The 25,650-nt window shown below is 41.0% G+C and overlaps 1 protein-coding gene and 1 long non-coding RNA gene across 4 annotated transcripts; one reads left to right on the plus strand and one right to left on the minus strand.

Moving 5' to 3' along the window:
• The first annotated feature begins 2,757 nt into the window (after positions 1 to 2,757).
• On the plus strand, positions 2,758 to 4,416 carry LOC115105888 (uncharacterized). The gene is made up of 4 exons (XR_010460576.1): positions 2,758 to 3,318; positions 3,572 to 3,759; positions 4,049 to 4,103; positions 4,388 to 4,416. It is a non-coding gene; the product is annotated as an uncharacterized LOC115105888 (long non-coding RNA).
• A 1,352-nt stretch (positions 4,417 to 5,768) lies between these two features.
• On the minus strand, positions 5,769 to 25,390 carry LOC115105887 (rod cGMP-specific 3',5'-cyclic phosphodiesterase subunit beta-like). Of its 3 annotated transcripts, none has more exons than XR_003859938.2 (22): positions 24,666 to 25,389; positions 22,829 to 22,981; positions 21,607 to 21,696; positions 21,300 to 21,440; positions 19,699 to 19,773; positions 19,523 to 19,587; positions 19,339 to 19,405; positions 19,152 to 19,199; positions 18,889 to 19,038; positions 15,522 to 15,665; positions 15,351 to 15,416; positions 15,048 to 15,194; positions 14,721 to 14,828; positions 14,255 to 14,364; positions 13,973 to 14,060; positions 13,744 to 13,844; positions 9,136 to 9,243; positions 8,945 to 9,008; positions 8,741 to 8,815; positions 8,575 to 8,663; positions 8,244 to 8,367; positions 5,769 to 8,126 (listed from the first exon to the last, which is right to left on the minus strand). XR_003859938.2 is itself a non-coding variant. In XM_029628356.2 (22 exons), the coding sequence occupies exons 1-22, from the start codon at positions 25,134 to 25,136 to the stop codon at positions 8,101 to 8,103; spliced, it is 2,505 nt and encodes an 834-aa protein (XP_029484216.2). In that variant the 5' UTR covers positions 25,137 to 25,388; the 3' UTR covers positions 5,769 to 8,100. The 3 variants fall into 3 exon arrangements, 2 of the variants coding, with proteins under 2 accessions (XP_029484216.2, XP_064863562.1); XM_029628356.2 differs by having other exon boundaries at positions 8,580 to 8,663; positions 24,666 to 25,388; XM_065007490.1 differs by lacking the exons at positions 5,769 to 8,126; positions 8,244 to 8,367; positions 8,575 to 8,663; ... (1 more) ...; positions 8,945 to 9,008; positions 9,136 to 9,243 and adding an exon at positions 9,251 to 13,197 and having other exon boundaries at positions 24,666 to 25,390.
• Between the last annotated feature and the right edge of the window lie 260 nt (positions 25,391 to 25,650).

Genomic DNA, 25,650 nt, shown 5'->3' on the forward strand with positions numbered 1-25,650 from the left:
CTGGCAGCAATGTATCTTACCACTGTATCCTACCACAGAGATAATAATAGAGGCCCACAGTGGAGGCGTCATGATACCCAGCAGTCAAACAGAGAAATGGTTCCTATCGCTTCTCCACCAGTAATTTTTCCCATAGGGAATTGTAGAAACACTTCAAATAAGGGTGTGACATTTTGATAACCATGTAAATCTCTAACAAGGTGATTTTCATCAATATATTTGGCTCCATTTACTCAGATTCAAAAATGATCATTAACATCAAAGTAGGCATCATGCAAGACTACAAAACCCTCTTGCACGTCATCTTTAACTGACACCTTTGCTAACAGGTATTGATTCAATTTAAAACCTGCACAAGACAGTTCACAGAATTGTCAATTCAAAGAAATGTAGCCTATTTATTTATTACTACATTTAGCTAACATTAGATAGTTAATCCAGAGATTCTTACCTTTGTCTCGAGTCGGCAGTCTCGTCCAGATCATAATGGCATTTGTAGTTCTTTATGATAGCTACATGAACATCTAATTAGCATTTCATTTTGGGGGGGAAATACAGGTGAAAATATTGAGAGATTGACATGGTTATCAAAACATCACGCCAGGGTAAGCCTACACGAAACAAAAATTGGAACCATTTCCTCCATTCGTTTTTCCCATATGAGATTTTATAAACACTTAAAATAAGGGCTGTGTTTCGTGTAGGCTTACCCTGGCGTGATGTTTTGATAACCATGTCAATCTCTCAATATTTTCACCTGTATTTCCCCCCCAGCAGTGCACCTTCTTCTTCTATGATATCATGGCCGTCCGGAAACAATCGTTTAAGTGCATGCCGCCACCTACTGTGCTGGAATGCACGATCAATCATGATCTGCCCAAATCTGTACTACCATGAAAATACAATTCAAAACTAAATTAAATCCCTACTAACTTCTAGCAACCCCCTCAACCCCACTATTCTTGATCTGTATCATGCTGAAACACTCCACTTTTAGGATTGTTCAGTATGTCAACAACCATTTGTAACATATGCTGTCTCCACAACAACCTTCAACATTTACATTTAAGTCATTTAGCAGACGCTCTTATCCAGAGCGACTTACAACCTGGCATTTCTGCTTTCCACAACCTGAGTCGTATTGATAACCTTATCAATAACAGCTATGAAGTCAACTTCATTCATTATCAAAGTGTCCTTTGACACTGCACATTCATGAGCACAAGATTTCTGAACAGGCCTCCAAACCATGCCAGGACCAGCAGAAGCACCAGACCAGACAGTAGGTCCACTTACTACAGGTACATCCATGTAAGCTCCATCAGTCCGCACTGTAGTTCCACCAACCTGTTTTAAGGCCTCTGCATATGATACATCATGACTGATCTTATATCTCTGAGCCTCTCTCTGTAGCTAACATCCACCAAATGCTGCACTGTGTTCTCCCCCACAATTACAGCACTTAACCATCACACTGCTTCCACATTCACCATAATCATGTGCCCCTCCACACTTGGCACATCTTTTCTTTCCTTTACACTGAGCAGCTACATGTCCCTTTCTTTGGCATTTAAAACACTGCAGTGCATACGGGACAAATTCTCTGACATTGACACTAAGGAATCCTATCTGTACTTTTCCCGGCAAGACTTTCTCAAACCTCAGCATCACTGATAAGCTTTCACTTCTTTGACCCTCTTTCCTACTGATCAACCTTTTGGCCTCAATAAGTCTGCCTCCATTCACATTTTAATATCATCTGTGGACATAGATATTGATACTTGGCCCTCTTTATGCTTTCTTTACTAGATGCTCCACTGCTCTCTGTATCATGATCTCTCTTCTTCCTGTCTTTCCACTACCGACCATTCTGGTCCTTGACCCTCATCCCATTCCATACAATCAGAACTGAGAATTGTTTGCATGGTGCAAGAATTCATGCAATTAATTGATTATTTAATGTTATGGTCACAGCTTTGTAGAAACAAAACATACACAGCCTCTGCTCAACAACTAGAACATTCATAATTTGGGGGTCTGCAGTTCGCGAACGACACAGTGCTTATAGTTTGGTTTACACCAGCTCTCGAAGTTGTGGTAGTCCCATGTGTCGCGTCAGTAACAATGCATTCCGCCAAGTCATTCACAATCTAGTCCGTTTGAGGCCACAACTAGACCTCGTTTCAAATATAGGTATATCAAGAAATAATCGTATTTGTATGCCTAGCAATTATCCAATGTACATTATTTAGAGCACACGTTTACAAGTCACAGTCAAAAATGACAGCTCCAATAAGCCCCTTATGGTGAACGAGAGGCTTGTAGAATCACGAGTTCTGTTCGCCAGTAGAGGGTCCAGCGTGCTCTGTATGTTCCGTAGCTCTGGGCATTACTGTCTCAAATGAACGAAATGAGTCGAAATATTAGTTTCTTTGACTGAATGAATCGTAAAGATCCGAGTCGGTAAAATGAGCCGAACTTCCCATCACTAGTCCATGACCACATTACATTGTATGACATAGCCCTAACCTGTCTGGTTGAAAGCGCGAGAGAACAAAAGTCTTGATTGTATGTAAAGCCCATGCTATAGAAATAACATTGAATCACATAATAACAAATAAATAAAAGTAAGAATTACTGTTCCGAATAATCGACTTGATCTGCTATCATCACTCCTCCCTGGCATGCGCATTTCCTCAATTTTACAACAGCAATATGGTACCTCCAGTTGTAGTGTCGCCTGTCATCAAGGTAAATCTATATTTATTTTATTAAATTGTGTTGTATAACTAACTCAATTGAAATCATATGATGAATACAACATGTTATTGTTGTGTCATGTTAAAACAGATGTCTGGGCCGTTAGAAAGCTTACTAACGTGAACTTTCATATGACATTGACTGGTTAAATCCAATGAGGGTTAGCCAGCTAGCTAGCTAACGTTGACTAACGATATGCCTGCCATAAAACTAGCCAAACGTAACTAAATAATCCGGCCAAACCAAAATCAATGTTTATAGTAATTTAGTTCATTGACCTGTAATAATTATCGATAACGGGCTAATTTATAGACTTGCATGGCTAACTGGGGGCGTTCCAATTCATCTAAGAGGAAACGTTAGTCTTGCTAGCGTGTCACACTATAATTTTGGGTGTGTTCGTAAATTCAATATGGGTGTTCGTAAATGTAGAGCGTTGTCAGATTGTCCGTTTGTAAATTCAGAGTTTCGCTCTCGGAGCGTTCAGAGCGCACACTGGACGCGTTGCCAGTCAAGCACCCAAGCTAACTGGCTAACGTTGGGTAGTTTGCTGATTGGGTAACTTGCTGATTAGCTACATCCTGACACACGAGAGAACACTTTCAACTCTGACCATTTTACTCGCCCTAGCAGAGCTGGTTAGGCTGTTTTCATGTTATCCAGAGCGTTGGTGACTGTAACATGCTGATCACACCGTATACGCGAGCATTGCAAAATACATTTACACATACATGTTATTCAATCATTGCACCCACACTGCTCGTGCATAATTGAGTTTCTGTGTGGCTCCCATCTCCTAATTGGTTTTTAGGCGTATATACCCACGTGAGTGATTGAAAGCTGAACTGAGGTCCACACTCGGTTCATCTTTATGGTAATGCACCGTAAAGGTGGTTGCCAACCGCCATTTAAAGTCCAAAGAAGAAAAAAGAAGCCTGAAGGAATTTACCGTTTTATCTGTGGATTAATTGTTGGAGTAGAGGACCTTGTACATTTCAGGTAAAATAACAACCCAACGTTTATATCCCAGGACAAATGATCTAGCAACAGCAAGCTAGCTAAAGTGCCATAAATGTTTAATACGTTTTGACCTGTCCCCAAATTAATATAATTGGTTCAGAGTTTGTTTTGATATTTTAACCTGTGTGTTCTGGTGTGGGTGACAAAGGATGTTGAGCATTTGCAAATTCATATTATTTTGCGCTCAGACGAGAGTGCTCTGAAATCGGAGTAGATAACCAGAGCAAATTTACAAACGTTAAATCAACTCAATTTTCCTTTATTTCAGACCGCAAGGTGGTCATTCTTGCTCATTGGCATGTTCTATGGCAAACAGAGATATGGTAAGTAAAATTAAGTTTTTATTTTATTTAGCATAAGCTCTTATCCAGAGCGACAAACAAAAGCAATTAGGGTTAAGTGCCTTGCTCAAGGGCACATCAACAGATTTTTCACCTAGTCTGCTCGGGGATTCAATCCAGTGACCTTATGTTTACTGGCCCAACACTCTTAACCGCTAGGCTACCTGCCTCCCTACAAGATATAATATTGTGTTAATGTCACCCGAGGGTATTTTGAATGTTCATAATTGCAATGTTACTGAATGTCATCTCTGCATTTCCGTTAGACTATCTGAAGCCAAGAGCTGAGGAAGAGAGGCGTGTTGAGGAAGCAGAGAAGAAGATACGAGAGGAACAGGAAAAAATAGCCAAAGCACTTGCGGAAGGTAAATAGTAAACCCATCAGAATGTTAGGGGAGATGAATAGCTGATGGTATCATACAGGTCTTATCATGCTGGGATAACTGTTGATCTCAGGCAGCTGTATAGGCATAGCAGATTTTTCGACCAACCTTTTCTTTGCGATACTTTCTTTGTCCTCGATTAGGCGAGTTATAAACTTGTGTGTCCAGTTACAGGTGGTACTCCAAAAAAACAGAATATTCAGAACAATATTAATCAAGTGAATTTTTAAAAATTTATTGGACCTTTATTTTAACAGTGTGTAAGTCTTTGTTTTGGTCACACTGAGACGCACTGTCATCTACCTTTACACTTGGCGACGTCGCATAGAAATGACTAGTTCCTGCAAAGATGCTGGAAAATGCGAGATGTGCGGTAGCTTCGATGATGAGGAACCTCTTCACGTGGTGCAAAAGTAGATTTCATGTTTTTCTAAAATATTCTCTGGTTTTTGGAGTACACCTGCAACTGGACACAGAAGTGTATAAGGCAACGGTGCCTCTTAATCGAGAACGAAGAAAGGGTTGCCAAGAAAAGGTTATTTGAAAAATCTCCTGCTATGCCTATACAGCTGCTGAGATCAACTGTTATCTCAGCATAATAACTCAATGATACCATCAGCTAGAGGATGCTGTGAAGAAATGTTTGATTTGAGCATGGAGTGTGAAGCATGTTTTTTCTTTTCTCCCCACAGCCTCTGAAGACACCATCCTGAAATGAACTTATGGATCTACTCTGTCATGTTAGAAGAAGAATAAATGCATGATAAACATAATTATTTGAATGTATTACAGAATTCTTCTCTGGTATATCTGTTTAGATGTGCTTACAATTATTAGTATAATACAAACAACTTCCAGTACTCTCAAAACACATCCAAAATGTGTTTTGACATCCAAATTCAACCAGATGTCGAATTTATTTTACCCAGATGTTTCACAAATTTACTCTAACATTTTGTATAATTTTAATCTCAAATCAGAAAACATTTGTCTATATCTTTGTGTATTCTACTGACTAAATGGATAGGAATAAATAGTAAAGCTAACTGTCTGGTTCCCAGGTGTATACTGTATGTCTGGGACTGTCACCCTGCCCTTCAATGTTAGGAGGAAGGACTAGGTTGTAATCCAGGCCCAGTTTAGCATAAATCCCAGGATTCAGGTCATAGGCCAATCTACTGCCACATACTCTTCTGCCTAGGTTCAACCATGGAGATCAATTGAGGACTCTAGTGCCGAAATGCAGATGCCATTTTGGGACAGATAAATTATGTGATGTGTAAGTGTATGGGTTTACCACAGAATAGTCATCTACCTGGCCAATTTGTGATTACATTCATGAATATTTGACATGCACATACTTTTTCTCTAATCTGAATTCATTTTGTTGTAACTTGTTCTTGCATTTCTATCTGTATGCTGCTGGGCCAGGGGTAACTTCGATACTTTGACCCAACCTCTGGCCATATGCATACAAACAATAGTATATTTTACAAATGAGTTTTCCTGTTATATAAAACTAACAAGATACCATTAGACAAAATGCATCCTTTAAAAATGTATTTACTTTATTTTGGTTATTGTAGATAGCACATACAGAGCTTCAGAATTCTGGTCATGTTTACATGCAAATATTTGTAACAGCAAATTGGGGAATAAAATTTTAGTTGCAATTTTTAATGGTATGGTTATGCAAAAATAATTGCTGCTTCTAATAAATGGGTACTTGATATTTAGTGTAATGTTGGCATAGAGCATAACAGTAATGTTGCACTGACGTTCATAGAGAATCTATATTACCTATTAATCATCTGAAAAAATATACTATAATTTAAATATATTTACAGCAGGAGACTATTTACAAATTATTCCATCTATCAAAGCATAGATACCCCATAGAGAGTGGGGCTGCTATAAGAACATGATTATTCTTTGTTCATAATGAGTACTAGGAGATTCTATGGATCCACTGAGTCGGCTCGTATCAGAATCAAGGCCACTGGCTTCAATAACTACCGAGGGTTTGGGACTTTGACCATTATCCTCAGTGGACCATTTGGAAATGCATCCATATTGTTATAGATCACACACATCATTTGAGACATATTGTATCTTGTTTTTACCTTAAAAGTATGTCTTATTCAAATATTCTAAAATAGACAGTGAACAGTTACATATTCATTTTTTTTCAAAATTAAGCATTTCTAGTTCAGTGTTGATAGCCAGGGACTGGAACAGACCTTCCTGAAAATGTCAACTCCTTTCTCTCCTATCTCAGTACAATACATTTTAAATGTACACACAGAGAGAATCTCGACTGTCTTGACTTCAGACTTTCTATAATATTTACCTTGCTGTACTTAAACAGCACGGGACAATACAGTAACAATTAGTTGACAGCAAAACTATCACATAGCAACCCACAACAAGGGGTAACATTACCCTGTAATGGAGTGAAATCATAAAACATAAATACTGTTGGTGCTTTTTCTGTCCTATTTCACACATGTTCAAGTGTGTATTAATACTCTTGTGAATTAGAAATGTGTTTTTTTGCATATCCCAACCCCCTCAGGGAATGCGGTCATGGCCAGAGTTTGCCATTATCAATGGTGACCCTGGAGCAGTTAGGGTTAAGTGCCTTGCTCAAGGGCACAGACAGATTTTTCACCTTGTCGGCTCAGGAGTTCGAACTAGCGACCTTTCGGTTACTGGCCCAACGATCTAACCGCTCGTCTAGCTACCACCATGGCGTATCAGGACGCTAACCTAACTACTGCATAATCTACTTTTGATTACCATTAGGATAAACACATTCTCTCATGTAAATGATGACTGACTGGAAGGTATGAAGAACAACATAAGTCACTGTAATTACACTGTTGATGTAATATTGGATTCTTGATGAATCCACCAAGGTTTTGTATAATAACTGCCCCTGAATAAGGCAGTTAACCCATTGTTCCTAGGCCGTCATTGAAAATAAGAATTTGTTCTTAACTGACTTGCCTAGTTAAATAAAGGTAAAATAAATGTTTTAAAAAATACAGAATACTGTTAAAAATGATTTATTATTTAACAGTATTCTGTATGAAAAAGGTCAAATGAGAAGCAATGCATATTAATGTTATATTCATAGGACATTCCACATGTTTAGAAACAAATATTTCAGAATTTAGTGATTTCTTGTTCCTTAAATTGGTTGATAAAGACCTTCAGGAACTTAGTGTACATAAGACGCATACTCTCCACACGTCTACTTGCAGGATTCCTCCGAAGGTCGTGAAACATATTGACCGGGGTAACTTCTAAAATGTGGATCTGCCAATGCAACTAATGACAACTACCCTTCAACTGAAGGAAGAAACTTGACTGTTGTGTCCATAATGTGCCAACATGGGTCTGTAACCAGCAGGTCCAACGGCTTTTCTGCGTGGCTGCTAAATAGTCCCTCTGGCTCTTCTCCAAGGCTCTGATGCTGTGAGTGCAGGCTGTCTTTCCACAGCTGCTCTGAGGTGAGGCTGGCCCTGCCCCGGCCGGCAGCAAGACTGTGTGGCTGTGATGTATCCTGGAGTGATCTACCTCCAAAACGGGCTCTAGCACACTGAACACGTCTTGGACCCTGTACATTACAAGAATAGAAAATAAAGTACGTGTTAAGGATCATCTGTTACTTTTACTGCAGACAAAATACTCTCTAAACTACAGAGCAATAATGCAATATATCCTCCACTCTGACCTGACTGGGCTTCCAGGATGGCCTGCTTGGCCTCGTACTCTTCCTGCTTGGCCTTCCACTCCTTCCTGTTGTTTAGGAGGCCATCATACATCGGCTGGATGGCCGGATGGAAGCGGGAGAATTCCTGATGGAAAAATAAACTAAACATAAACTAGCGAGCTCTATTTCTGACAGTCAAGCCAGCTAACTAAATAATGCTTGTTTAAATGACAGTTGTGCATTTGGTTATTCTATACATCCAATAGAAGATATGATTCATGGTTTACTTTGTGCTTAGCAATAGATGTGAAACTGAGAGATGTAGCTAGTCTGAAAAAGTGGTAGTACATACTGTACCTTGTAGATGAATGTGCAGACAAAGTCAATGAAACCACACTGCAGTTTGGGGAGTTGGCCAGCGCAGTTTCTGTCCATCATAGTCTGGAGGAAGGAGGGAGAAAAACATTATTAAACACACAACACACACACACACACACACACACAATGAATATACTCACAATGGGTTGTTTTTCAAGAACTTCCCTTTCCAAGTCACCCTGCTCCCAGAACTCAGCTGCTTCAAACAGCGCCACCTGGATGAAGCCAGACAGTCCCAAGTATTTCACTATGTTGGACATCTTTATCGATTTACAGAAACACAAAACTTCTGCTAAAATGTCTTCAAGGTATATAATCAGGCTATAATCTGAGGATCTCCACACCTTGCTTTGCACCTCCCATGGTTTAGTGATGGCTGACAGGTCACATGCTGTCATCATCATGGCCCTTTGAGGAGAATTATTGGAGGTATCAGAGCAAAGTAGAAGTGCTAAGATACGATCCAATGTGCATGTTATAATCCTAAATATCCCACTATCACTACAATCCTCCCCCTACCATGAACTGCACTCACAAGACAATCTCTTTCCTGGTCGTCTCCAGGGACATCCAGTCCACCCACTTCTTCTCATCTTCGTAGGTCTTTGATAGGTCAACAATCTTCTGGAACATTGTTCGCTTCCTTGTGACATTGGAAAAAACAGAGATTTATACATTCTGTTAAAGTTGTAAGCTGTGCAATGTGAAATGTTGTTTTCCACAACTTTACAGGGCTAAGTAGGCATGATTGTTGCAGCTAAAGCTGTGAAAAGCAAACATTTGGATTAACAGTGCTTCAATATGCAGAGAAAGAGTCCACATTAACAACAATACATTCTTCCTAAGATTTGAACCAGGTTATGTAGACAAACAGTGCAATTAGTGCAACCAATGACAATAGTGAGGGGTGTTTCATAATGATTAAGTTAATTAAAATGAATTAGTTAAACTGTTAAAAAATATTATATGGCATATTAAATATATTACACTATTGCTATTATATAGAAACATAATGGAATATTGTACATCATATTAGCATCAACATACATTATTGTTTCATTCAATTTCACATAATTTCATGTTTGTTACATGTAATCTTTTGGTTCAACCTTAATGTATAATGAGCATCATCAACAGGGGGAACATGTTAGTTGTACGCTAATAATCTGTAGAAATAATATATCAATTTATAAGACTTGTTCATAAAGGAAAAATATGTTCATAAGAAGGGCCTGAGATCAAAGTCAATATTCAGGCAACTAGGGGTCAATGTTTTCAGATAGGATATCCAGTAAGCCTCCCTTTGTAGTAGTAGGATCTCGATGTTACCTCCTCTCCTTGGTTGAGCCACATGCTCAATGCCTGTGTATTTGAGGGAGGGGATTGGATGGTTAGCTTTAACAAAGTGAGCTGCTACTGGATAATCAATGTTCTTACACCTGATTGAGCTGCGGTGTTCAGCTATGCATTGCTTTAATTGTCTTTTCGTTTGTCTTACGTGGGCTTTTCCACATGAACAGGTGATGAGATTACTCCCTTGGTCTTGCATGAGATGATACCCCTAACAGGGATCTTTCAACCTGTATATGAGTGTCTGAAGAAAGATGTTTTTATAGTGCTACTACACTGTGCGCATGAGCCACATTTGTAGTTCCCATTTGGGCATTAACACTCCTGCAACCTCAGCAAACACACTGGACCCCAACACACACATATAGTACAAACAATTACATGTTGAAGTCAGAAGTTTATACACCTTAGCCAAATATATTTAAACAATTGCTGACATTTAATCAGAGTAAAAATTCCTTGTCTTGGGTCAGTTAGGATCACCACTTTATTTTCAGAATGTGAAATGTCAGAATAGTAGAGAGAGTAGAGAGAATTAGTAGAGAGAATTATTTATTTCAGCTTTTATTTCTTTCATCACATTCCCGGTGGGTCAGAAGTGGCCACTCAATTAACATTTGGTAGCATTCCCTTTAAATAGTTTAACTTGTGTCAAACGTTTTGGGTAGCCTTCCACAAGCTTCCCACAATAAGTTCAGTGAATTTTGGCCCATTCCTCCTGACAGAGCTGGTGTAACTGAGTCAGGTTTGTAGGCCTCCCTGCTCGCACACGCTTTTTCAGTTCTGCCCACACATTTTCTATAGGATTTAGGTCAGGGGTTTGTGATGGCCACTCCAATACCTTGACTTTGTTGTCCTTAAGTCTTTTTACCACAACTTTGGAAGTATGCTTGCGGTCATTGTCCATTTGGAGGACCCATTTGCAACCAAGCTTTAACTTCCTGACTGATGTCTTGAGATGTTGCTTCAATATATCCGCATAATTTTCCAACCTCATGATGCCATCTATTTTGTGACGTGCACCAGACCCTCCTGCAGCAAAGCACCCCCACAACATGATGCTGCCACACCCGTGTTTCATGGTTGGGATGGTGTTTTTCGGCTTGCAAGCCTCCCCCCTTTTCCTCCAAACATAACGATGGTCATTATGGCCAAACAGTTCTATTTTTGTTTCATCAGACCAGAGGACATTTCTCCAAAAAGTACAATCGTTATCCCCATGTGCAGTTGCAAACCGTAGTGTGGCTTTTTTATGGCGGTTTTAGAGCAGTGGCTTCTTCCTTGCTGAGCGGCCTTTCAGGTTATGTCGATATAGGACTTGTTTTACTGTGATATAGATACTTTTGTACCGGTTTCCTCCAGCATCTTCACAAGGTCGTTTGCTGCTGTTCTAGGATTGATTTACAATTTTCGCACCAAAGTTCGTTAATCTCTAGGAGATAGAACGCGTCTCCTTCCTGAGCGGTATGACGGCTATGACGGATGCTCCCAAGGATGACCCAGACTTGTGGAGGTCTACAATTGTTTTTCTGAGGTCTTGGCTGATTTCTTTTGATTTCCAATGATGTAAAGCAAAGAGGCACTGAGTTTGAGCGTAGGCCTTGAAATACATTCACAGGTACACCTCCAATTGACTCAAATGATGTCAATTAGCCTATCAGAAGCTTCTAAAGCAATGACATAATTTTGGGGAATTCTCCAAGCTGTTTAAAGACACACTCAACTTAGTGTATGTAAACTTCTGACCCACTGGAATTGTGATACAGTGAATTAAATGTGAAATAATCTGTCTGTAAACAATTGCTGGAAAAATTACTTGTGTCATGCACAAAGTAGATGTCCTAATCGACTTGCCAAAACTATAGTTTGATTAAAAAGAAATTTGTGGAGTGGTTGAATAACGAGTTTTGATGACTCCAACCTAAGTATATGTAAACTTCCGACTTCAACTGTATGTCCACACACACATAACACACGCACACACGCACACATGCATACTGACTACACACACACACTTTCACACTCATCACATGCGCTGCTACTACTGTCTATGATCTATTCTGTTGCCTAGTGACTTTACCCCTTTTTAAAATGGTTTTTATTTAATGTTTATTTAACCCCTACATGTGTGTACATAGCTACCTCAATTACCTTGAACCCTGCACACTGTCTCAGTACTCCTTGTATACTGTATAGCCACGCTATTTTACTTGTTATTGTTATTCACTGTGTATTTATTCCTTGTGTCACTGTTTCTGTTATTACACTGAACAGCTGAAGGTCCCATGTTTCATATTCAACCTAATATTAGGTAGGTGTACCACTGTTTGGTGTACTCAGTGTATTATTCATGTCCAGATAGATTTGGGTGAATTTGCTGGACTAAAAATATATACTGATCAAAAATATAAACGAAACATGTAAAGTGTTGGTCCCATGTTTCATAAGTTGAAATAAAAGATCACAGACATTTGCCATAAGCACAAAAAAGCTTATTTCTCTTAAAATGCTTAACAAATTTGTTTACATCCCTGTTAGTGAGCATTTCTCCTTTGCCTAGATAATCCATCCACCTGACAGGTGTGGCATATCAAGAAGCTGATTAAAGAATATGTGTGCACTTTGTGCTGGGGGCTGTAAAAGGCCACTCTAAAATGCAGTTTTGTCACACAACACAATGTCAAATATGTCTCAAGTTTTGAAGGAGCGTGCAGTTGGCATGTCTACTACAGGAATGTCCACTCAAGCTGTTGCCAGAAAATTGACTGTTCATTTCTCTACCATAAGTCGCCTCCAATGTCATTTTAGAGAATTTGGCAGTATGTCCAGCTGGCCTCACAACCGCAGACCATGTGTGACCACACCAACCCAGGACCTCCACATCCGGCTTCTTCACCTGCGGGATTGTCTGAGACCAGCCACCCGGACAGCTGATGAAACTGTGGGTTTGCACAACCAAAGAATTTCTGCACAAACTGTCAGAAACCATCTCGGGGAAGCTCATCTGCATGCTCATTGTCCTCACCAGGGTCTTGACCTGACTGCAGTTAGGTGTCGGAAAATGCTCACCTTCTATGGACACTGGCACGCTGGAGAAATGTGCTCTTAACAGATGAATCCCGGGGTTTCAACTACCGGGCCGATGACAGCGTGTATGGTGTCGTGTGGACGAGCGGTTTGCTGATGTCAAGGTTGTGAACAGAGTGCCCCATGGTGGCGGTGGAGTTATGGTATGAGCAGGCATAAGCTACGGACAACAAACACAATTGCATTTTATTGTGTCATTCATCCACCGCCATCACCTCATGTTTCAGCATGATAATGCACAGCCCCATGTCGCAAGGATCTGTACACAATTCCTGGCAGCTGAAAATGTTACAGTTCTTCCATGTCACCCATTGAGCATGTTTGGGATGCTCTGGAATGACGTGTACTACAGTGTGTTCCAGTTCCCGCCAACATCCAGCAACTTCGCACAGCTATTGAAGAGGATTGGGACAACATTCCACAAGCCACAATCAGCAGCCTGATCATTTCTATGCGAAGGAGATGCATGAGGAGAATAGTGGTCTGATCCACGTCCCTACCTTTTTTAAGGTATCTGTGACCAACAGATGCATATCTGTATTCCCAGTCTTGTGAAATCCATAGATTAGGGCTGATTTCCTTATATGAATTGTAACTGTTTTTATCTTTAACTCTGCATTGTTGGAAAAAGAGCCGTAAGTAAGCATTTCATTAGTCTACACCTGTTGTTTACGAAGCATGTGACAAATAAAATGCCATTACTCACTTGAAATAGAGTTGCAAGTCTGTTGCAATGATGGCAATGTCCAGGAGGTGGATGGCATGCTCGTTCTGTCTTCTGTTGAGGTTCTGGTAGATATTCAAGGACTGGTGGGAGGGAGGAGGAGTTAGACGAAAACGTCATGTGATCAACATGGAAGTAAAGAGTACCAATAAATAAATAATTGACATCAAAGATGCTACTGCAGTAGTTGAGATTCAAAAGCCTTACGTACCTCGTCTGCCAGAAGGAACTTGCTAAATTCTAGATGATGCCTCTCCAGGACAGACGAGCCGTGAAGCTTGGCTAGTGGGTTACCAGATCTGTCGATGAGGAGGGACCAGACCACTCACTGTACAGGGAGCTCATCATAAGCCATTCATTACACAAAGCTAATTCAAGTGCTTCTCTACATTTACAGTTGCAATGAGAGAGATAGTAAAAGAAGAGACCTAGAGATATATGAAGGGCTGGTTGTACCAACTCTCAGAGAGCAGAGATTCTCAGGAGTACTCACTTCACCTGGTAGAGGTTGTTTGTCCCCCTGTGGTCCATATCATGGAGAAAAGCAGATGTGATCATGGCCATCACCTCCAGATCTGTGTAGTACCTTTTCAGGTTCCCTGTCTTGACACAAAAAAACAGCAGTTTGACATTAAGAATTAGAGATGTCTTTTAATTGTGTCTTTCAGTTAAGTGTTTGGGCAAATACAAATTGTTGTCGCAGAGAATATTCCTGTGCAGCAGAAAATGCCAATTGTAGTATATTTGAGGTTTAAACAGGCTTCTAAAGTTCATAATACCCACTTTGAAATGTCAGACTTGATTTATCCTAACAAAAATCATATCAACCCATGTTGCTGCAGGATTATCTTCCTAATGTGAGAATCTAGTCAAATTAGGATATCTGTAAGAAAATATGCCTTTTTATTTTCTGTGAGACAAAATAAAGTACATTACTACTGAGGCTTAAGCACTCCTACCGTCAACAGTGTGAACATAGTCTGCCCAACATTGAAACCGTGGCGCCAGTTGTGATAGGTGATTTTCCTGTAGCCTTTGCTGATAGAGAACAGGAAACGCACCAGAACCTGTTGAAATAAATAAAGATGCCTGATGATTTTCATGGGATTTGGAAGTAGAGAATTAGAACATAAACAGATATTATGGGAGAGCAATAAATTAACTAATGACAAACAGCATACCTACATGTTCATATATACAGTATTTTCAGAGTATTTGCTCAAATTGACACTTCCCCAGCATTGAAAGTTGTTGCAGTACAGATCATGATTGTACAGTAACGTTACCTCCTGTGGAACCTGGAACTTCTTGACCACTCCGACCTCATAGTACATCTGGATCCCACACATCACCAGCTCCAGCTCTGTGCAGTCAAAGTCAGAGAACCCGAACTCGTAGATCTCAAACTTCTTGGGGCCGGGTAGCTCTTTTTTCTGTATTATAATGCATGATTATTATGGCATTATTAACAGCAAACCAAACATATGGCCATATGAATGTAGAGGTTTCAAATGCAGGCCTACTGTTCCAGTTAATCTGGAACCAGAGGATGACCAAACTGTTATTCTACAAATATAACGTGGTAATACCAGAATCTGCAGAAACTCATCCTCTTCACAGTCACAGGGCTCTCTGTTGAAATACTGCCTGGTTTTCTAACATACATGAAACAACAATGAGTGTCAAACATTAAAACAATAGTTCTCGTATAAAGGGGGTTAGATCTTTGGTGTGTACAATATCTTTGAGCAAGTCTTCACCAGGATTGTCTGTATTTCGTCATCACGGCACTTGACGTGGTAGAGAACCATGTCCTGGGCTATGTCTTTCCGGTTCTCCATCATTTTCATCCTGTCATTAGTGTCTGTGTTGAGGTGGGACCAGCCCAGGAAGTTAGTCATAGCCTGGGGAGACAGACAGAAACAATGTCATTCAGAGTAGGTTTATTCAGTAGCCAACATGGTAAAACTTGGTGAAGTCTTGAAAGTCCTGATGAAGACAAGTGGGGAAGGTGGGCAACAACACCTCCGCCACACTGGTCCTCAATACAGGGGCCCCATAGGGGAGCGTGCTCAGCACCCTCCTGTACTCCATGTTCACCCATGACTCCCTCCAAGTCAACAAAATGAAGGAGCTGATTGTGGACTACAGGAGACAGCAGAGCGAGCACACCCCCATCCACATCGACGGGGCATTAGTGCAGAGGGTCAAAAGCAAAAGTTCCTCAGCGTGAACAATACTGACAACTTGAAAGGGTCCCTTCACACAGACAACAAGGAGAAGATGGTGCGAAATCGCCTCTTTAACCTCAGGAGGTTGACAAAATTCGGCTTGGCCCCTAAGACCCTTACAAACTTCTACAGATGCACCACTGAGAGCATTGTCGGCCTGTACCACCTGCCTGGTATGGCAATTGCACTTCCCACAACCGCAGGGCTCTCCAGAGGGTGCTACAATCTGCCCAACACATCACTGCCTACCCTGCAGGATATCTACAGCACCCGGTGTCACAGGAACGCTAAGAATATCATCAAGGACCTCAGCCACCCAAGCCACGGCTTGTTCACCCCGCTACCATCTAGAAGGCAGAGACAGTACAGGTGCAACAAAGCTGAGACTGAGAAACAGCTTCTATCTCCAGGCCATGCAAATAATACAAATAAAATATCAATTATTGGAATTCACTCTGCCCTAAACTTTAATCAATGTTCTAGCCGGCTACCACCCAGTACTCTACCTTTAACCTTTGAGACTGCTGTCCAATTTACACTGAGAACTTTATTAATGTTTACATACTGTTTTACCCATTTTACCCATATATATATATATATACGCTACCGTTCAAAAGTTTGGGGTCACTTAGAAATGTCCTTGTTTTTGAAAGAAAAGCACATTTTTTTGTCCTTCAAAATAACATCAAATTGATCATAAATACAGTGTAGACATTGGATGGAATGTCTACATAGTCGTGCAGAGGCCCATTATCAGCAACCATCACTCCTGTGTTCCAATGGCACGTTATGTTAGCTAATCCAACTTTAGCATTTTAAAAGGGTAATTGATCATTAGAAAACCCTTTTGCAATTATATTAGCACAGCTGAAAAAATGTTGTTCTGATTAAAGAAGCAATAAAACTGTCCTAGACTGGTTGAGTATCTGGAGCATCAGCATTTGTGGGTTTGATTACAGGCTCAAAATAGCCAGAAACAAAGGCTTTTCTTCTGTAACTCGTCAGTCTATTCTTGTTCTGAGAAATGAAGGCTATTCCATGCGAGAAATTGCGTAAACTGTCTCTAACCGGAATAGAAAGAGGAGTGGGAGGCCCCGGTACACAACTGAGCAAGAGCACAAGTACATTAGTGTCTAGTTTGAGAAACAGTTGCCTCACAAGTCCTCAACTGGCAGCTTCATTAAATAGTACCCGCAAAACACCAGTCTCAACGTCAACAGTGAAGAGGCGACTCTGTGATTCTAACCTTCCAGGCAGAGTTCCTCTGTCCAGTGTCTGTGTTCTTTTGCCCATCTTAATCTTTTCTTTTTATTGGACAGTCTGAGATATGGCTTTTTCTTTGGAACTCTGCTTAGATGGCCAGCATCCCGGAGTCGCCTCTTCACTGTTGACGTTGAGACCGGTGTTTCATCAAGGATCTCTCCGTACTTGCTCCGTTCATCTTTGCCTCGATCCTGACTAGTCTCCCTGTCCCTGCTGCTGAAAAAATCCCCACAGCATGATGCTGCCACCACCACCATGCTTCACTGTAGGGATGGTGCCAGGTTTCCTCCAGATGTGGCGCTTGACATTCAGGCCAAAGAGTTCAATATTGGTTTCATCAGACCGGACAATCTTGTTTCTCATGGTCTGAGAGTCTTTAGGTGCCTTTTGGCAAACTCCAAGCAGGCTGTCATGTGCCTTTTACTGAAGAGTGGCTTCTGTCTGGCCACTCTACCATAAAGGCCTGATTGGTGGAGTGCTGCAGAGATGGTTGTCCTTTTGGAAGGTCCTCCCATCTCCACAAAGGAATTCTAGAGCTCTGTCAAAGTGACCATCGGGTTCTTGGTCAGCTCCCTGACCAAATCCATTCTCCCTCGATTGGTCAGTTTGGCGGCCAGCTCTAGGAAGAGTCTTGGTGGTTCCAAAGTTCTTCCATTTAAGAATGATGGAGCCCTGGTCTAAGGCACTGCATCGCAATGCTAGCTGTGCCACTAGAGATTCTGAGGTCAATTCCAAGCTCTGTCACAGCCGGCCGCGGCCGGGAGACCCATGGGGTGGCGCACAATTGGCCCAGCGTTGTCCGGGTTACGGGAGGGTTTGGCTGGCAGGGATGTCCTTGTCCCATCGCTCCTGACTCCTGTGGCAGGCTGGGCGCAGTGCACGCTGACATTTTAGAAAAAGCTGTTGTACAGCAACTCACTGCCTTCCTGAAGACAAACAATGTATGCGAACCGCTTCCGTCTGGTTTTAGACCCCATCATAGCACTGAGACTGCACTTGTGAAGGTAGTAAATGACCTTTTAATGGCGTCAGACCGAGGCTCTGCATCTGTCCTCGTGCTACTAGATCTTAGTGCTGATTTCAATACATCTAACACACCACATTCTTTTGGAGAGATTGGAAACCCAAATTGGTCTACACGGACAAGGCTTCGATTTAGGACCACTATTGTTTTATTTCATCCATTTTTTTTAATAACAAAATAATGAAAAAGTTAAGGGGACTAAATACTTTCCGAAGTAAATATATATATTTATATATCTATATTCTGGTCTCTGACATTGCTCATTCTAATATCTCTTCATTAAAATATATTTATGGATTAGATGTGTATTGTTATTCTTTTTATTGCTAGGTATTACTGAACTGTTGGAGCTAGAAACACAAGCCTTTTGCTGCACCTGCGATAACATCTGCAAATCTGTGTACGCGATCAATAAACTTTGATTTAATTTTATTTAAAACATTGGGAGAGACAGTCACAATATCATTTTGAGTAAGTTCACTAAAGTCAATGTGGTCTACACAAAGCAGGAGCAGAAGAAGGCTTTCTCGAGTCACTTTACTTGACCACTTCTCTGTGAAGACAGAAGGAGTTAAGAAATCAACTGAGTGCTGTAGTATAGTAAAGTACCTCCATTAGCTCCTCATCCTGCTGGTCGAATGGCTTCCCATCTTTCCTGTTGTAGAATGTAGCCACGCCCACAATCTCTTCCATCATGTTGACAATTGGCATGGACAGCACATTCTTTATGGTCCAACCACTGTCATCCAAGGGCTCTGACTGCATCATGGGAAGACACAAAGTAAATGCTCAACAGGAATTAGGCAAGTTGCTCAACTTTTTGCCAAAACTACATATAAGGATACCTGATTATATAATTAAGCAAAATGTACCTGAAACTTGAACATCTCCTCTGTTGTGGGATTCATGATGTTACATATCTAGATATTAATAATAAACAGTACAGCATCAATAACACATGCAAATCGTGGCAATTTGAATGTTCTCCCATTTTAAATATATTCCAAATTCTGAAAGCATTTCAAACACTACTGGAATGCTAGTTAAAAGGGAACTTACAAGACCAGTTTCGGCCACATATGTGGGCAATCCAGTACACAACACCCAGTGTTCTAGAGTGGGAGTCCTGTTGACAGGAGACAGTCAGACAACACACATTGATTATCCCTCTATACAGTGTCATACAGGGTTGTAACTACTTCAACTATACACAAATGTTCAGAGAAAGGTGAGAGAAACATACGCGATAACTTTGATATCCTCTTTTCCATGCAAAATATAATCAATGACTTTGTAGAATATGACTTCCTGCAATCACAGATAACCCCCCAAAAAATCACAAATGAGAATTTGCAGAACAAAGACAAAACGGTAAAGAGCTGTTCACGTGGTAATAAGTAGATAGATATGAACACTTACTCTGCCATCCGGAGTAACAGGTCCAGCGTAGGGGGGCTGATCTCCCATCAACACTGGCCAGATGTCAAAGAACTCCTATAGCAACAAAGCAATGACACAGATGGATTGTCACACACAGCATATTCATAATATACTGTATAGTGCCATATGAGATATGTCATGTAGGCTACAGTATTACCAGAGGACCCATAATAACTTCTTTATGATGACTAAATGTCTTGGTCATTCTTGAATTGCGGTGGCATTTACGTCCCTCACCTTTGCAACCATGAAAAAACACTTCAACATGACAAATAGTTACATATCATACGTATTTTTGTTTATATTTGACTGATTATCAATGATAAAACATAATGCAAGTACTTTATACTGCAAAACCTTATCATTTACATTTACATTTAAGTCATTTAGCAGACGCTCTTATCCAGAGCGACTTACAAATTGGTGCATTATGTTTGTGCATTAAAGTACTTGGGGCAAGCAAATGGACTGGTCCCAGTTGTGATGAGCAGAGTTGTAGTGACATGTTTTGGGATTTGGAGATATCTATCTATTATTTTTAATGCAAGAAAGTAATCAAAAGTATTCCATGTATTGTATAGACCAATAAAAACGAAGGCTATTAAAATACCTTTATTTTAAAATGTTTACAAATACAATATGTGTCCCTACGTTTTATTTCATTGGTGTTACTGCCTTGAAAATCACTCATTGCATTGAGCATTCCCTCCATTGGCAAACTGTTATCGGGGGAGGGGTCTATATTTAAGAAAATGATTTGCTTATCACTGTCACACCCTGGCCTTAGAGAGCTTTTTATGTCTCTATTTTGGTTTGGTCAGGGTGTGATTTGGGGTGGGCATTCTATGTTCTTTTTCTATGTTTTGTATTTCTTTGTTTTGGCCAGGTATGGTTCTCAATCAGGGACAGCTGACTATCGTAGGTAGCTTTTTTCCTCCTATGCATTGTGGGTAGTAGTTTTCTGTTTAGTGTTCTTCACATGACAGGACCGTTTCGGTTTCGTGTATTCTCTTTGTTATTTTTGTTTAAGTGTTCAGGTTCAATAAAAGTCATGAACACTCACCACGCTGCGCTTTGGTCCGATTCCTCCTCATCCGACGACAACACCTGTTACAATCACACCCTTTTAGTATGTCATAAGGCTTGAGGATTCCATTGAACATTTGGTGTGTCTAAATCAAAAGTGTAATTGGTGTTACTCAATTTAAATGCAGGGAAATTACGTTGTGCGCAACATGATTAATTATATCACTTTAATAAATGATTTTTAAGGGGTTATTGACCTTCGATTTGAGCATCTGGGACCATTTAAGTAAATCTTAATTTATTTAAAGTGTCATTGTGTTACCGTCAACGGTGTTGCTACTCCTACTGGTGGCAGAATGTTATCATAATGATACAAATGATACAAATTAAAGTAATTCAACTGCCATATTAGTTGATTTAGAATAGGAAGATGTGCCCAAATACATTTAAACAAAACACATTTTAGACAAATGAAGTCATTTTTTTCCAAAATGCCATGCCGAAATGTCACCGCAATTGAAGAATGACCCGGATACATGCAGACAGAGCATCACCTTCTCCTTTGTCATATCCAGTAGGCCCACAGAGTACCTGTCACAGTTCAGGTATGCCCGCACTGTATACAGGGCTTTATGGAACTGTCTCTCAATGTCTGTCAGCTCCTCAAACACCTTGTTGGCGGACCACAACAGGACCTTTACCCGACAGAAATGAACAACCACAAAGGATTAGTTAAAAATCAGTTGGTTGCTATATCCATAAATGTGTGAAAGCTAAATAAGAGCCTTTTTTTGTGTTTGCACCATATTGTCATTGACAACTATTCCTTCCTCTGAATATCAGTGCAGACAGCAGACTCACCTGTCCTTTTCGAGTCTCACAGTTGTACAGGTAGTTCAGCTGGTAAATCTTCAGGTTCAAAGAGGCTATTCTGAGATACTTCAGAAAAAGCTGGGAGACAGAAAATCTGAATTATTCTTAGAGTGAGTGACATACATTGATGTGTAATTAAGGTGGTAGAGGGAAGGCAAGAAGAATGAACGCATGTACTGTATGTGGAAACAGGTGTAAATGTGACCATCCTCTTCATAAAGGCAATACAGTTTGAACGCGTTCCTTGTTGGGCATGTTTGTGTTCTACAACAGCATTCAGTGTTTGTATGCTGCATATACTTTCAGTGAACAAACTTTGGGATTGGGGAAGGCCTCTTGATTACCTTTTTAGTAATTTAGCAGATGCTTTTATCCAGAGCAATTTACAGGAGCAATTAGAGTTAAGTGCCTTCACTTGAGCAACCTTTCGGTTACTGGCCCAACACTCTTAACCGCTAGGCTACCTGCCTCCCATCCCCAACTAATTCAGGCTCTAACGTCATGTAATTAATTTTTTAAAATTTTATTTCACCTTTATTTAACCAGGTAGGCCAGTTGAGAACAAGTTCTCATTTACAACCGCGACCTGGCCAAGATAAAGCAAAGCAGTGCGACACAAACAACAACACAGAGTTACACATGGAATAAACAAACGTACAGTCAGTGACACAATATTTAAAAAATCTATATACAGTGTGTGCAAATGAGGTAAGATTAGGGAGGTAAGATAATAAGTAGGCCGTAGTGGTGAAGTTATTACAGTTTAGCAATTTAACACTGGAGTGTGCAGATACTGGGGTGCAAAGGAGCAAAAAATAATAATATATAAATAACAATATGGGGATGAGGTAGTTGGATGGGCTATTTACAGATGGGCTATGTACAGGTGTAGTGATCTGTGGGCTGCTCCCACTGCTGATGCTTAAAGTTAGTGAGGGAGATATGACTCTCCAGCTTCAGTGATTCTTGCAATTTGTTCCAATCATTGGCAGCAGAGAACTGGAAGGAAAGGCTGCCAAAGGACGATTAGGCTTTGGGGGTGACCAGTGAAATATACCTGCTGGAGCGTGTGCTACGGGTGGGTGCTGCTATGGTGACCAGTAATGACCTCATCATAGTATTTCCATTGTGACTGTGTGGGATTTCCCTGCTGACACATAGAGATGTGTGGATCATATTCTCAGAGACTCACTTAATCCTCAGTACTCACATCCTCATCCTCAGTGGTGAAGTGGGGTCCAGTGGTCTTGTTCAGGGCCATGATCACAGCCACCACATCCTCTCCGTTCATGATAGGCGAGGCTAATATGTTCCTGGTTTTGTACTCTGTCAGGTCATCAACAAACGAGCTGAAGTGACTGCTCTGTATGGCAGAAAACCAAACAAATCACTGACATCAGAGATCACACATGGATGTGTTAAGATGGGTCTATAAGTCAATACATAGGCTTGGTGTGGAGCCTTTTTCAGTTTACATATCATTATAGACCACAGATTAATACATGTTAACCTCTGGCAAATTCAAGATAAAAGACCATGTATAAAAGGGATATATGTAGCTATTCTGTTAAGAAATACACTTCAATATCAAGAGTGAATGTAAATTTGGGCAATGTGAAATATAAATTTATAAATGTATAAATAGCTTCATGCTGACCCCAATGTAAACGCCCCAAAACAGGTGCCATAATCCCAGATACAGCAGGGGGTAATGGGATATATAATAACTGGATTATGTCTGTCGAGAGGATTTATATTGTCTCCAGATATACATTTAGAAGCTCCCCACAGAACAGTATAGTTGCCGTACTACTTTATGTGGCACTATGTTTTAACAAGAATGTGAAAACTATGTGTATGTTAAAATAGTCACGGAATAAATAACTATTCACTTGTTTGTCTGGCTGAATATGAACTTGATGCATCTATCTATGTTGTATGTGTTATTTGTGGCAGTAGGTACAGCTAAAATATATTATCATGTGGGAGTGTGTGACAAGGCCCCTGAAAAAGGTTATTGACACAATCACACTGAAGCCACTGGCTTCTAGACTCTGGGACACTGTCTGTCTGTAGTCATCACTACCACAACATTTATGTCCTAACCTCTGGGACACTGTCTGTCCCCATCACTACCGCTGGCTCCTATTCTCTAGGATATTGTCTGTCTGTCCCAATCACTACCACAACGTTTATGTCCTAACCTCTGGGACACTGTCTGTCTGTCCCCATCACTACCACAACGTTTATGTCCTAACCTCTGGGACACTGTCTGTCTGTCCCAATCACTACCACAACGTTTATGTCCTAACCTCTGGGACACTGTCTGTCTGTCCCAATCACTACCACAACGTTTATGTCCTAACCTCTGGGACACTGTCTGTCTGTCCCACTACGTTTATGTCAACCTCTGGGACACTGTTTCTGTCCCAACCACTACCACAACGTTTATGTCCTAACCTCTGGGAAACTGTCTGTCTGTCCCAACCACTACCACAACGTTTATGTCCTAACCTCTGGGACACTGTCTGTCTGTCCCAACCACTACCACAACGTTTATGTCCTAACCTCTGGGACACTGTCTGTCTGTCCCAACCACTCTGTCCCTCTGGGACACTGTCACTATCACTACCACAACATTTATGTCCTAACCTCTAGGACACTGTCTGTCTGGCCCAATCACTACCACAACGTTTATGTCCTAACCTCTGGGACACTGACTTTCTGTCCCAACCACTACCACAACGTTTATGTCCTAACCTCTAGGACACTGTCTGTCTGGCCCAATCACTACCACAATGTTTATGTCCTAACCTCTGGGACACTGTCTGTCTGTCCCAATCACTACCACAACGTTTATGTCCTAACCTCTGGGACACTGTCTGTCTGTCCCAATCACTACCACAACGTTTATGTCCTAACCTCTGGGACACTGTCTGTCTGTCCCAATCACTACCACAACGTTTATGTCCTAACCTCTGGGACACTGTCTGTCTGTCCCAATCACTACCACAGCATACGTTTATGTTTAATTTCAACAATCTTACCTCATTGGCATCTTTCAAATTGATGTGTTTCTTGGTCTGGGCCACATTTCCCACCACCCCAAGGTCCAGGGGGAAGACTATCTCGTGGTCAGGGTGAACCACACAGTCATCCAGCTCAGACTCTGTGGTGATGTTGAAAAGACGCGTGGCTAGCTCCGCGATGCCGTTCCTCTCCCGGTACATGAACAGGCTGCAGCGGTCAGCTTGGATCAGGGCGACGATCCTCTTCAGGATCTTGAACACCACTTTCTCCATGTTCACATTCTCCTGCATTTCTTTGATCAGGTCGAAAAGGATCTGGCCTTCCTCTATCTGGCTCAGCTCCTGTAACATCCCAAAATCCACATTTGACTCCGGGATCCCCGCCATCACAGAGAGGGCCCCTGGTGTGAGCTTCTTGTTGAAGTAGCCCTGGGCGAAAGCCGGGTTTCCATCCAGGAACTTTTCAACATCTTCCTTTGTCGCACTCATCTTGGGTTAGGGATGTACTGGTTCTACCCCAGTTATTCAAACCAACGCTCCCTAAAAATACTACAAAACCAATTATCTATTGATTACTGGCAAATAAAAAAGTAGACACATTCACTCCATGTTATCCCAAAACATCCTGAATAAAGAGGGCAGGCAGGTTAGGCACATTAGTTAGGTCCTGCTGTGAACAGAGGATACACCTGCAATGACAGGGGAGTGAGGGCTGAGTCCAATCCCACTGTCATCAGCAAGCTTTTCTCTTAATAGTGTTGAAGGTGAACCAGGATCTGCTCATGTAAAACTGATCAGGTGATCACTATGAAGGAGGCCATCCCAGTCCAGTCCTATCATTGAGATGTATGGGGGTCTATGAGATAATAAGACAAGCCTGATGATAAAATGGCAATAATCTTTCCACCCCGGCTATATTAAGGTTCCTTAACCATCTTATACAAAAGGTCAGCTGGATAATCTCCACATGAATAGATTCATACTACCAGATCTGCTACCTGTG

Source organism: Oncorhynchus nerka, linkage group LG22, assembly GCF_034236695.1.
Source record: "Oncorhynchus nerka isolate Pitt River linkage group LG22, Oner_Uvic_2.0, whole genome shotgun sequence".
Taxonomy (NCBI): Eukaryota; Metazoa; Chordata; class Actinopteri; order Salmoniformes; family Salmonidae; genus Oncorhynchus; species Oncorhynchus nerka.